The sequence below is a fragment of the Macaca nemestrina genome, chromosome 1 (assembly GCF_043159975.1).
Source record: "Macaca nemestrina isolate mMacNem1 chromosome 1, mMacNem.hap1, whole genome shotgun sequence".
Lineage (NCBI taxonomy): Eukaryota > Metazoa > Chordata > Mammalia > Primates > Cercopithecidae > Macaca > Macaca nemestrina.
Window position 1 is genome coordinate 60524561 of NC_092125.1, and position 14709 is coordinate 60539269.

Here is a 14709-nt window from a genome sequence, read left to right on the forward strand (position 1 = left end):
AGCTAATGACTTTTGTTAAAACAAAATCTCAGGCACACACATACACATACAAGTCTCATAAAATGTAACTCCTCAGGCAAAGGATGTCAGACTAAACGTGTAATTATACTATTCCAAACTGTAAGAGCTCAAAATTAAAAATCCAACAAACATCAGAGCAAGATTTCCTAGATGAACCGCTCTTTAATCCTTCTGTCTCTGTGCCAGTGCTTTGTTGTATAGCATGCCTAACCATTTCCTTTCTGCTTGTATCTTTTTTTATTTCAGGACTCCTCACAAATCCCAGGCTGACTCGATAGCAGAGAAAACAGCAGACAATGTCTCTTCTAGCACCCCGCTCTGTGTGATCACCAATCGCCCTCTGCCTAGCACTGCCAATGGGGTTACAGCTACTCCTGTACTCTCCATTACTGGAACAGATTCCTCTGTGGAAGCCAGGGAGAAGAGGAGGTATGTTGAGTTACTGATTTCACTTGTGGGGCTCTGCTTTGAGGTACAAGATAAAGGAATGGGCATAAAGTGCTTTTCCCAATTTCAAATACATTTATGAAAATTTATCTTTTTTTTTTAGATGGAGCCTTGCTCTGTCACCCAACCTGGAGTGCAGTGACACCATCTCGGCTCACTGCAACCTCCTCCTCCTGGGTTCAAGCGATTCTCCTGCCTTAGCCTCCCGAGTAGCTGGGACTACAGGCGTGTGTCACCATGCCCGGCTAATTTTTTTGTCTTTTTAGTAGAGATGGGGTTTCACCATATTAGCCAGGATGGTCTCGATCTCCTGACCTCGTGATCCATCTACCTCGGCCTCTCAAAGTGTTGGGATTACAGGGCTGAGCCACTGTGCCCAGCCTGAAAATATATCTTTAAATTATTGTTCTGTCTTTTGCCTCTGAGCAGTCAGTTTTTGGTGACTCAATTATTTATGATTATTTAGCATAGACACTTATGCCGTTATGGATTTAGGCATATCTTTTTTCTGTTTGTCTTGTGATAGAGACAATTGTTAGGCATTATTTCACCATTTTGTAATGGAGAACCTGTGAAGCACAGAGAAGGATCTTTTGTTTTGTTATGGATAGTCTATGTTGACTTCTCTGGCAGCAAAGAAAGGGAGCAGTATGACACAAGGCTCAAAGAAATAGAACTAGGATATAAACTTTTGATTACTTTGAGAAGAATACCAGAAAAAGAAATGAATAGTATGTGATGATATGGTAGAAGAATAGTGACTAGGTATTCTGTAATTTCCTTAGAGAGAAGTTGAGAGAACATTGTGAATTGACATAAAAGATATTTAAGGTAGAAGCTAAGAAAAACTTTTTGATTGCCAGCATTAAGAGAAACCTTGGAAAATGTGACCAAGCAAGAATGGGTCATTTTCTCCTACTCGAGGAAGTATTAAAAATAGAATGTACCGCATTTGGGAGGTTCAAATGTACTTAAAGACTAAGGCTATAATTATCCCTTGTTAAGATTAGACCAGGTGAAATCTTATCAAAATTTAGATTTCGGTTTGACTTCGTATTATTTTGAATATCCAAAGGAAGGAGCTTTTATATTTGTGTGTATTTAGAGACTGTCTTTTCTCCAATGTATGTTCTTGGCACCTTTGTCAAAAATGAGTTCACTGTAGATGTATGGATTTATTTCCGAGTTCTCTACTCTGTTCTATTGGTCTGTGTGTCTGTTTTTATGTCAGAACTATGCTGTTTTGGTTATAATAGCTTTGTGGTATAATTTGAAGTCAGGTAATGTTATTCCAGTTTTGTTCTTTTTGCTTAGGGTGGCTTTGCTATTCTGGGTCTTTTGTAGTTCCATATGAATTTTAGGATTGTTTTTTCTGTTTCTGTGAAGAATAGCATTGGTATTTTGATAGGGATTACATTGAATCTGTAGATTGCTTTGGATAGTATGGACGTTTTAACAATATTGATTCTTCCAGTCCATGAATATGGAATATCTTTATTTGTGTGCTATTTAATTTCTTACACCCATGTTTTATAGTTTTCATTGTAAAGATCTTTTAGTTCTTTGATTAATTCCTAGATATTTTGTTTTATTTGTAACTCTTGCAAATGGGTTTACTTTCTTGATTTCTTTTTCAGATTGTTCACTCTTGGCAAATAAAAATGCTACTGACTTTTGTATGTTGATTTTAAATTCTGCAACTTTATTGAATTTTTCAGTTCTAATAGTTTTTTTGGTGGAGTCTTTAGGTTTTTCCAAATATAACATTGTATATCTGCAAACAAGGGTAATTTGACTTCTTCCTTTCCAATTTGGATGTCATGTATTACTCTCTCTCTCTCTTTCTTTCTTTTTTTTTTTTTTTTTAATAGAGATGGGGTCTCACTGTGTTTCCCAAGCTGGTCTCAAACTCCTGGACTCAAGACATTTTCCCACCTCTGCCTTCCGAAATGCTAGAATTACAGGCGTGAGCCACTGTGCCCAATCTATTACTTTCTCTTGTCTGATTGCTCTAAGTAGGACTTCAGCACTATGTTGAATAACAGTGGTTGAAAGTGGACATCCTTGTCTTGTTTCAGATCTTAGAGGAAAGGCTTTCTGTTTTTCCCCATTCAGTATGATAATAGCTGTGGGTTTGTCATATATAGCTTTTAGTGTGTTGAAGTATGTTCCTTCTATACCCAGTTTTTTGAGGGTTTTTATCATGAAAGGATGTTGAATTTTATCAAATGCTATTTCAGCATCAATTGAAATGATCATAGGGTTCTTATCTTTCATTCTGTCAATATGATATATCATACTGAATGATTTGCATATCTTTGAACCATCCTTGCATACCTGGGATAAATCTCACTTGGTCATGATGAATTATCTTTTTAATGTGTTGTTGAACTTGGTTTCCTAGTATTGGCCTGTAGTTTTCTTTTTTTGATGTGCCCTGTCTGATTTGGTATCAAGGTAATGTTGGCCTCATCAGGTGAGTTTGGAAGTATTCCTTCCTTTTCTGTTTTTCAGAATAGTTTGAGTAGGATTGGTACTAATTCTTCTTTAAGTGTTTGGTAAAATTCAGCAGTGAAGCCATCAGGTCCCATGTGAGTGTGTGTATATGTGTAGTAAGTATAAAAGATACAATACAAATTAAACAAGATACAAGATACAATACAAATAGAACTTTTTATGTTTGCTTATTATAATAAGGACAGCTCTAATGTGTCTATTATAAAGACTTTTTTTTTATAAAGACACATTTTGAGAAGGAAGTTAAGGGAGATGTTGAGTTAGAAAATAGTGTTTTTCTTCTTTTCTTTTCCTTCCTTCCTTTTTTCTTTTTCTTTTTCTTTTTTTTTTTTTGTTTTGTTTTTGTTTTTCATTTCATTACATAAAATGGCAGGAAACTAATTTTTTGGGCTAACAGGTTTCAGAGCCAGTAACTGTCTTTTTAAAATTGGTCTCCAGCCAAGGAAATAGTAATAAGTCAATCTTGAATAGTAAATACTTATATACTTAATAGCTCAAATATAATTTAGATACTATTAGTTTCACGTAGAAACTAAATGCAAAAGTAATCTTTTCATTAGCTGACAAAAACTCTCTTTAAAAAATCTTTCTGAGCTGAGAGAAGTAAAATGAGTTAAACTCATCATTAAGACCTTGATGCCAGAAAGGATGGGGATATCAGGTTATTTATAAGACTGCATTATTAAATACCTTGTTGCATGAACTGTTATTTGAAGAAACTTAGTTTTACTGCCTTCTGGAAATGTTGTAACCTACAATCAATAAGATAGTACCTGTAACAGACCAGATATGTGACTCAAAGGGTTAAATCAAAATATTAGTGAATTATGAGTTGAATGTGGTACATCAAGTACAGGTCAAGATAAGTGTATTTTAGGAATGGCACAAGATAAGTAAGTAGGGAGATGTTAGATGTAGACTGGTTGGACTCATTCACTGGATATGTTCTAGCATTCATTCATCTTCAAAATACTTATTGAATATTTTAAAGTACCTGTTGCCAGGTGCTATGAGAAGCCCGGGTGATACATCAGTAAACCAGACAAATATGATGTGACCCCTTGTGAAACAAATATGCTAGTGAAAAAGAAAAATGTAAATAATTATATTTGTGTAATATATTATAAAGTAGTAGTATGAGTTGTTACAACAGTGTCTTACCGAAGATCTGCTGACAGAAGACTTCCCTTCTTGGCCAGGTATGGTAGCTCACACCTGTAACCTTGGCATTTTGGGAGGCCAAATTGGGAGGATCACTTGAGACCAAGAGCTCAAGACCAGCCTGGGCAACATAGCAAGACCCCATGTCTACAAAAATAAAATTAACAGGGTGGTGGCATACGCTCCCAGCTGCTTGAGAGCCTGAGGTGGGAAGGGCTCTTGAACCCTGGAGTTTGAGGCTGCCATGAACTATGATAACACCACTGTACTCCAGCCTCGACCACAGAGCACAACCCTGTCTCTTAAAAAAAAAAAAAAAAAAAAGATTTCCCTTCTCCTGGAGGATGAAAGAAGGCTCTCATGAAGGTATGATACTGCTCAACCTGAGATCTGCTGGTTAAGTAATAGCTAAGTGAAGAGAAGGGAATGGGCATTCCAAACAAAAGGTCTGGCAATTGAAAAGACACTAAAGTGAAAAGGCACTTGATCTTTTGGAGAAACTGAGAGAAGGCATTGTGACTAAGAGTAGAGAATGAGGGGGAAAGCTCTAGGATGAAGCTTGAGGAGTGGGTAGGAGCTATATACATATATACATATATATAGAGGGAGAGAGAATTCACATACCATACAATTCACTCATTTAGAGTGTACAATGCAGTGGTTTTTAGTATATTCAAAGATATGTGGAACCATCATCACAGTAAATTACAGAACATTTTCATCATCTTAGAGAGAAATCATGTACCCTGTAGCTATCCCCCACAGTCTCCTCATTCCCCCTGCGCCTAAGCAACCACTGATCTACTTTTTGTCTATGGATTTGCTTATTTGGGACATTTTGTATAAATGGGATAAAAATACAGTCTTTTGTGACTGACTTCTTTTACTTAATGTTTTCAAGGTTCATCCATGTGATAGCATGTATCAGTACTGTATTCCTTTACATGGGTGAATAATATTCCATCATATAGATAATGCCACATTTTGTTTGTCCATTCATAAGTCAATGGACAGTTGAGTTGTTTCTACCTTTTAGTTATTATGAATAATGTTACCATGAGCATTTGTGATAAGTTTTTGTGTGAACATATGGTTTCATTTCTCTCGATTATATACCTAGGAGTAGAATTTCTGGGTCATATGCCACTAGAAGATTCTAAGCAAAAAGTACCATGACCTGACCTATAGTTTTTAAAGTTCTGGCTTTTAAACTCTGGCTGCAGTATTACATATGAATTGGATGAGGAAAAATAGACAAGAATGGATGTGAGATGACCAGTAGAGAAACCATTGCGGAAGAAAGGCTCATGAGAGAGAACAGTGGCTTGCACTAAGATAATGGTAGAAGAGATAGAGAAAAGTGTGAATGATCTTGGCCAGGCACTGTGACTCGTGTCTGTAATCCCAGCACTTTGGGAGGCTGAGGGAGGGTGGATCACTTGAGGTCAGGAGTTTTAGACCAGCCTGGCCAACACAGTACAATCCAGTCTCTACTAAAAATACAAAAATTAGCCAGGAGTGGTAGCACACGCCTGTAATCCCAGCTACTCGGGAAGCTGAGGCAGTAGAATCGCTTGAGCCTGGGAGGTGGAGGTTGCAGTGAGCTGATCATGCCAGTGCACTCCAGCCTGGGCCACAGAGCAACAATCTGTCTCAAAAAAAAAAAAAAAAAAAAGAAAGAAAGAAATGTGAATGGTTTCAAAATATGTTTAGGAGGATGATTCCAACATGGTAGATGGAACTTGTAAGGCTCCCTTGCCCATTATAAACAGAAATTCATGGTTGAATTCAGAAGAATGATAGGGAACTCTCACATGACAAAAGTGAAGAGTACTCAAAATCCAGAGTCGTTTGAGTGACCCAGGGTTGGTGTCAGACCTATATGTAGATCATAAGGTCTGGACGCTCAGATTTTAATGCCACGTGTGTGTAGAAAGCATGGCTTTGGGCCTACTAAGGCTGCCAGCTGTAACTAAGAAACTATGTATCGAGCTAGAAATTTCGAAGGGCTGCCCAGTTCATGAAAAGGGTACTTAGCCCATAACTCAAGGAAGTGGCAAGGAAGGAAATCTATACAAGGATCATGGTAGGGGCAGACAACTCATTTGTGAGAAATTTTGACTATTCATATAGCTTAGAAATCCCAGAAGTCAAGGATTTAATACAGAAACTGTGTCTGTACCCTTGAAACTCTGGGGCCCTGGCACAAGTAAATTCAAAACCACCTTGAAGGAACACATCTGCAACCCAGAGTAAAAAACTGTAAACTGTAAAAACAGTTTGAACCAAAGATGAATTCACATAAAACATAAACACTGAAGGCCACCATGAGGGAGAGTTCTGTGATAAACTCATAGATGCAGACTAACATGTAATAAAAGTTTTTAATGCAGAAAGAAACCTCAGACTATATTGGAATAGGTAACAAGAATTACAGTTGACCAGCGGTAGTGAAGATAGACATACGTATAGGAAGAGTTTGGTAAATGAATCAGGAATGGTTTTTAAAGTATAAGATTTTGCAAAATAGTATTATCTATATAGAATCTTGTTTAAATGGGAACCCACATATATAAAGCACCTAACAACCATTTATTGAGAGACTGCCATGTGCCAGGCACAGAGACATTAAGGATACAAGACCAAAGAAAACATTTTTTTTGGCCAGGCACAGTAGCTTACACCTGTAATCCCAGCTCTTTGGGAGGCCGAGGTGGGCGAACTACTTGAGGTCTGGAGTTCAAGACCAGCCTGACCAACATGGCGACACACCTTCTCTACTTAAAAAATACAAAAAATTAGCTGGGCGTAGTGACATGTGCCTGTAATCCCAGCTTCTAAGGAGTCTGAGGCAGGAGAATCACTTGAACCTGGGATGCAAAGGTTGCAGTGAGCTGAGATTGCATCATCGAACTCCAGTCTAGGCGACAGAGCGAAACTTGGTCTCAAAAAAAAAAAAAAAAGAAAAAAAAGAAAACATTTTTTCTGCCCTTGAGGATATAACTATCATGGGAAGGCAAACAAGTACATCAAATATTATTGTATAATTGTTAAGTGCTGTGGTAAAGATATGTGTAGATTGCTATGAAAGCATAGAGAAGGGGAATCTCAATTAGATTGAATAGGGTGACAAGGAAGGCCTACCAGAGAAGGTAACTGGAGTTGAATTTTGAAAGGCAACTATAAGTTAGCTATAAGTAGTAATAGGGGGATGGTATTTGAGAGGAAACATAAGAAATTCAAGAAACAAACAAGTTCAGAATGCCTGAAGCTGGGAGAAGGTGAGGCAAGGTTAGCATTTCTGAAAGTGTCTTTTGTGGAATAGATTTAGATGAAGGAAAAAAAAAAGTATGCTGTGGCCAAATGAATTCGGGAACAATGGATTAAACAAAATTAGATAGGATCACTCAAAAGCCTTCTTAGGGTCATTCCTCTCTGGGGTGTGGGGAGAGTGGGACATGGGAGTGGTTAGGGGATTTGCAGCATTTTCCAAATTTCTGAATCCATCCAGTAGTTTTGTTTTGTTTTTCAAAGAAACCCAAGACTGGTATTCCACTGGAGAAATTTTGGAAATTGTCAAACTAGAGAGTTAGGCAGGAACCAAATCATGTAGATTTTTGTCTGTACTGTGCTAAGAAATTTGAATTTCTAGTCTTGAAGCTGTGGAATACAATTGAGGGATTTCCAGCAGGGGAATGACTTGATCATATAAAACATATCATTTAAGCCTTTATAGAATTAAAGCCATTTCATTTCTCTGGCTAGACAAGCATAAACTGAAAGAAAAAAAAAATCAGATGTTTTGAAAACAGCTAAATTTTCCTTCTGAAAGAGCATGCTGGATGCTAATTCTCCGCTTGAAGCTGCGGCTTTCTCTGTAATCAGCTCATTGTGGAAGGATTTTGAATCCTACTGGGAAACCTTAATAAAAGCCTGAAGCCTGTGTTCACAGGTCCAATTTCAAACAAGTAGTGAGCATTGGGATAAATGGGGCTTTAAAACTGGCCACAGCTAGACCTGAGTAGTAGAAGGTTCTCTCTCAGAAATAATCTCCATTTGCAGTGTAATTAGAGCACTTCAGTTGGGGAGTGGGTTTTACCATTAAATTGCACAACTGGCTCTCCTTTTCTGAGAATGTTTTATCTTAAGAGGGAATAAGTGGGTATGTGCATACCAGTTGGCCAGTGATCAGTCTTAGCTTTACACTCTTGTGCTAACAGTTCTTTACGCAGTTTGTTAATTACAGATATGTTGCTAAATGAACAACGCTAGATATAAAAGAATACATTATGATATCAAATAGTAATAAACATAGAAATGTTAATATTGGATTTTTGGGTCTATTATGGATACTTTTTATTTTTATTTTTTCTGTATTTTCCAAAGTTCCAAAATGATAAAGGATTATGTTATGATGGGGCAGAGGGAGCAGGAGGGCATGAAGGAAAATTAATTACAGGGACAACAGTCTTTCTTACAATGTAAGTCTGTGAAGAAGGCCGTGATCATTGAAGAGTAAATATAATAGAGATTCAAGGTTTGCAGGATTCTAGATAATTTATGGTTTTGCGTACATAACTCAGTGCAGAGCTTCTAAAACAGTTTATTCCTTTTGAGAAGGGCATAATCTTGGATTTGTGAAGTTCCTTTTTTTCCCCCCTGAAAAGCTCAAGTGTGCTTGAATGTATTCTCTTTACAAGATGGAAAGGACTAGAACATATGCTCCCTATTTTACAAATGGGAATGCTGAGGCCCTAAGAGCATAGAGTCATTTGCTTAATATCACATTTTGAGTCAGAGGCATAGTAGAGACTATCACCTAAGCCTTCTTTTCCTTCTTATTGAATTCACTGACCATTTCTTCTATTGAATTTAAGTATTATCCATTCAGAATAAAGGTTTTGATTCAGGGGCCAGTCCACAGCTCAGAATGCAACAGTCTCTATCTTTAGGGCATTCTGATAACTGCCATTCAGTCTTTGGATTGCTTGTGAGAACTATAGAAACAAGGTCATCTGATTATAAAGGGACTGATTTGACAGGATAGAAATGGCAAGTGGCAAGCTGTTGGCAGATAGCTCTGCAGAAATACCAGGGCCAGGCAGCAGCTGTCACAGTAGTGTAGTGGTTGGGTTCTTTTTCCAAAGCTCTAAGTTTTCCTTAGCAACAAAATGTAAACAATTCCCATTGCTAATATTAGAGTCTAATAGTGTCTGCCTTTGATTCTTTTGTTTCTCCTTTAGCTTTTTCTCTCTCGCCCAACCCTGAATTTTACATTTGTTTATGGTGCTCTTTCTTTTCTTTGTAGAAATGGTTAAAAATAGTTTTTCTCCACAATAAACTAAAATTGTCTCTCCCAAATAGCTCACATTACATATGACTGCTTGGTCAACATACAGTGAGTACTGGCTGAGTCATATATACCACACTTACCGACCTTCTTCAGTTCCTTGGGGTCTTTATAAGCTAGGTACTTGTACCTACTAATGTGAAGCTGTCAGCAGATTAATTTGGCATCATCTTTGGAATGTTTAAAATTTAAACCAAGAATTTAAACTCTGAGTTATGGTTTTTAAAAGTCATTTGATTTGTTCCTCTGTGTCCAAGCTAAAGACTGGCAGTTGTCAACTCAAAAAGGTACTCTAGAAAAGAGGTTCCACAAACAACTCCAATCTTTCTCCATTTTTGTTCTAAAGTGTTTAGTTTCTAAAAGTCTGCAGCCATGCTGCCACTACCAAGTTTTTTCTCTACTGAAAGAAATAAGCTCTCTCTTCCTAAGTATGAATATTGAACAAGAAGAGAGTGAAACGTATGTAGCAGCAGGTACATTTTCACTATATTACCATTCTGGAGGTTTCTGAATTTCTTATAGAATTAGGATTATGCTGTGGGACTTTGAACAACTCTGGAATAGAAAGAAAAAAGGCGATTCTTTTAGTGCTGTGGCCCTAATCCTTAGGTAGCAGAATGACAAGAGACTTCACCAGGCTGAATATACCTTACAAACAAACTGCTTTCAGTGTCATATGGCACCTCTATGTAATTTTTTTCAGAATATGTCTCTTTGAAATAGTAGTGATGATATGTTGCTGCCTGAGAGATGAGGCTACCCCTAGATAACTGTGAATGGCTGGACTTAGTGGGAAATGCACAGGATTGATTTAAGAGTTCAGTTCAAATGGGGTGTGGTGGCTGATACCTGTAATCCCAGCTTCTTGAGAGGCTGAGGCAGGAGGATCACTTGATGCTGGGAGCTCAAGGCCAGCCTGGGCAATATAGTGAGACCCCCATCTCTTTAAAAAAATTAAAAAAAAGAAGAGTCCAGTTCAGCCTCTTGTATGTGTGATTTTGGTTAAATAAATCAAGTTCCATTTCTGACTCTTTCCTCATATGTCAAAAAGGGATAATGCTTACCTTGTTTGTATGTATATGAAGATTAGAAATAATTTACGAGTAACCTAGATTTTCCCAAACCTATCTCATGGAGTTACTGTGAGGATCAAATGAGACAGACTATGTGAACGTGCTTTGCAAACTACAAAACAATTTAGAGATATATATGACAATTATGTATGTCATTACCAGTGAAATGCTTTTTTGACTTTCATTAAGATCCATTCCTAGCTTCTCCAGAGCCAATACATTTGGAAATAAGATCCACCCTAAAATGCTAAATGTTAATACCATTTTAGATTTTAGGTTGTTTTATTTAATTTTTAAACCCTACATGCTATAGGGATTCCATATCTCAAGTGTAGGAGACTTAATTTTTAAATTTAAGCTCACTTGTCCTGCCTCTGATCTCCTTACCAATTATTTATAATGTCATACATTATTTTCTGCAGCCCTAAGGGAAAATCTCCATTGTGGTACCACAGTAAGTGGCAGCCATACACAGGTACCTTCTTATGCCTTTTTCCCCTCACCAAGCAGTGTCCAGGAATCTAAGCACTTGAACATTTATTTGAGGCAACAGCTAGTGAGCTGAATGTGATAATGGTAGCAGTTGACCCTTGCAGGAAAGTTCGAGCCTGGGCCTCCTATCCCAGTGGTATTCTTTATGCTAAAAATGTTAGTAATTCCCTCCCACAGATTCCTTTCCTGCCTAATTTAGTGAGGTCAATTTCTGTTGTTTCGCAAACAAGTACACTCCATACTATGCAGTAGCGGATATTTTTGATACTAGGGTGAGCATGTTTTAAAATTGGTTATAGTGATGATTGCATAAATCTGAATGTACTAAAAATCTTTAAATGGTACACCTAATGGGTATGTGAATTATGTCTCAATAAAGCTGTTTAAAAATAACGTTAGTACTGTTTATCTCCGCCAAACAGTTCTGGGAAGGGAGGCCTGGATGGTGTCTACTAAGAGTTAAAGCAATGAGATGTAGAGCCTTGAATAAAAGAGTCTATTTTATTTTTTGCATATTTCTGTTGCTAAACATGGCTATTGCCAACACCATCTCACTTCATTTTCTAGAGACAAGGGCATTTGTCATGCAGTTTCTCAGCCCACCACTTAACAGTTCAGGAGTGGAAGCTTAAAGTGTTTTCCCCTCCCCCTCAGGACATGTGCATTTAGAAGAAAGGACAAGAGTCCATTTCCTTATGTAGCAGAACCTCTGGTAGTTCTATCCCAATTCCCAGCCACTTCAGAGTGAAGACAGTCACCCAACACCTGCTACTAAAAGCCCTTATCAGTCATGTTTTTGCGGTTAATCTCCTTCTGATAAAGTGGTTCATTTTTCAGAGCTATGAATATTGGTGACATGTAGGAGGGACCAAAATTTTGAGCCCTCATTCAACCCTCCCTTCTCGTTTATCAGTTGATTTTCCCATGTTAGAAAAGGACAGTTGCTGGTACAATCTCATAAAATGGGCTCCAGTGTTTAGAGAAGGACAGCCAGAGGAGTAACCACCCATTTGTTGAAAATTGGGCTTCTGGGAAAGTTGCTTCACAGGTGTGTGGCAAGGTGTGTCTGAGGTAGCTTGACCTGCTCTCACCTGGAATGATTTGATCTGGCAATAGAGTTCCTTGCCATTCCTGGTTTTATGGAAATCAGAGGCACAGGAAGTTGATCTGGGTGTTCTGGGGAATTGAGACAAGCCTCTGCCATAGTTCATTAGCACTCTCTGTGTTTGGAGGCTAACTCCAGTGTGTTGAGTTGAGACATCAGCGAGTGCTGGACCTGGAATGTCAGAAGCAGCAGGTAAAATTTCTTTGTTTGATAGCTTTAATGTCCTAGATACATGTGTCTTTGGGAAACTGGCTTGGTTGCATACTTTGATTTGGTAGTATGGTTGGGCAAGTGGTAAGAATAAGATATAACCAGTTTGGAACTTCACTAGTGTTTGTTCACATTCCTAATGAATTTAGACATATGCACTGACTTATAAAGATCAGACCCAAAAGATTAGGGTAGCAGAGGACAATTAAGAGTTTCAAGAAGTAGAAACATGCTTCTCTTTTGAAGAAGAAACTGGAATTGGCACTGTTATTCTTAAGTTGGATGGTAAGACACAGGTGATGGTTTATTATTCTTTATATCTTTTTTGTTTACCTTAAATATTATATATGTTTTAAATAAGTAAAACAAAAAGAATTGTTGGATATTTAGGCAATTACAGAAAGAAGCTCGTTTACGTAGGTGAAGGGGCAGTTGCAACTTGAGTTGGCCTTTGAAATTATAAAATGAAGAGACTAGTTTGACCAGGTATAGGTAAAAGTTGTTTACTTACTACACACTCTACAATCAGATTGAATATTAATGGAAGTTAATGTTTTTCCATGTATGTAAGATTCCTAATTTATCTTGTTCAGAGGACCAGTTTCTGGACAGAATTCAAACACATGCTGAGTCAGGCAATATAGAAAATCCTACTGATCGTTAGTCATTTTAGTCCTGTAGAGAGAGCACTCACCAAACTCTGAATTCAGCCTACCCAGGACTATACTTTTCTCCCTATTTTTCTTATCACTTTCTCTCAACTCTTCTTCCTGGTAATTGAGTCACTTTATTCAGGTAGAAAGATTAGGCCTATTTCCTGTAGGTTTTACTTTCATGACCCTCTTTCTTTGTCCATGGGTGACCTTCTTTCTGGAGTGGTTTTTTCTCACCTTCTCTGCTTAACAAAATTGTATTCATACTGTAAGAACTCCTGCAAATTAGAACCCACTGCTGACTACCCTGCTACACCCGAGCCCCAGGCTAAAACACTCTTCAGTGTTCTTTTTTTGTAATACTGTTTTAGGATTGGTTTACTAATTAATTAAATGGTATGTTGTTGCTTTTCATTACCACATTGTGAGCTTCTTGAGCATGCTTTTTAATTGGGTTTTCTTCACAGAGCCTAATACATAGTAGATGATGGGTAAATGTTTATTGAATAAAATTATTTCTCAAATGAAAATAAGCCCATGTGTAGTGATCTTCTATGCCCATAAGATGGCAGCAGAAGAATGTCTGTTGATCTACTTGAGTGTGAAGCTAGCAAAGACCGTTTTGTGTTTGGATGAGTTTGCAGATGAGCCTTTCTATCCCATTCCATTTAAGTGTTTTAATATAGGGAATGCAGATATTTTTGGCACATGAGGCCGTTTGTGCATTTTCACTCTGGCACTTCTTCACACAAGAGCAACAGGTACAAGATATAAAGCTCCCTGGGTTGCGAGACAGGATACCTTGTTTACTCTCCAGCTAAGCCCACAATTTATGCCTTTTCAGGCAAGCCATTTAACTTCTCTTGTTCAGTTTCTTAATCAGCTAATTGGTGGAGTTATGAGATCTATAGGGAATATTAGATTATAAAATAATAGCCTTCTAAGTCATCAGTGACTGTCTTAGTTATATGCTCAATATTGTGTTAAGAACTGTGTCATAAAAAAGGGACATGCCCTAGGTGCTCTCATGATCCAAGACATCAAATGTACACATAGTAAGGCATGAATGTATATTAAGGAATAGTATATCCTTGAGAGCAAAATTATGTTTAGGTAGGTATATTAAGAGTTCAGAGAAGATAAATGGTATAGGATGGAGTAGCCAGAAGGGGCTTCGTGGAGCCAGAGGAGATTGAGTTTGCCTTTAAGCATATGAAGGGTTTAAATGCTGTAAGAGAATTAATGTTTTTGGAAACTTACTATATGCTAAGTACCCTGCTAGATGCATTTAACCTTTGTAACTTTGTCAGATAAGTAATATTCTTTTCTTAATACACATAAGAGAATGCATTAAGGCTCAGCTAGGTTAAGGAATCTGTCCACAGTCACAGAATTTGTAATGAAAAGCCAGAATTCAAAACGAGGTCTTTCGGACTTTGAGGCCCATGCTTCCAAGAAAATGTGTCCAAGGGGTCAGTCTTCATTGGATATTTGTATACCATGAGCTTGGCAATATAAGCACAATGGTTAGAATCTCTTCATATTTATTTGAAGGGGAGGTAGAACTTCTAGGAAATGAGTCTTTGTATAGGGAGATATCACTTCTGAAAGTGAAGCAAATTGAAAACTTGCTAGCCTCTCTGAAATCTAGATGGGAAATAGGGTTTTTTTGTTTTGAGA

General features: G+C 37.6%; 1 protein-coding gene across 18 annotated transcripts in view; it reads left to right on the top strand.

Moving 5' to 3' along the window:
• LOC105484741 (protein phosphatase 1 regulatory subunit 12B) overlaps positions 1-14709 on the top strand; it is a 238801-nt gene that overhangs the window by 98266 nt on the left and 125826 nt on the right. For 17 of the 18 annotated variants that reach the window (XR_011612766.1, XR_011612769.1, XR_989183.3 and 14 more), the window contains one exon: positions 268-450. Coding sequence is in view for 13 of the 18 variants with exons in the window: in XM_071078097.1 (XP_070934198.1) it covers positions 268-450 (183 nt within the window). In the remaining 5 variants the exon portion in view is untranslated. Of the gene's footprint in view, positions 1-267; positions 451-571; positions 7124-14709 lie in introns of those variants that run through there. The other variant, XM_071078115.1, reaches the window with a different exon arrangement.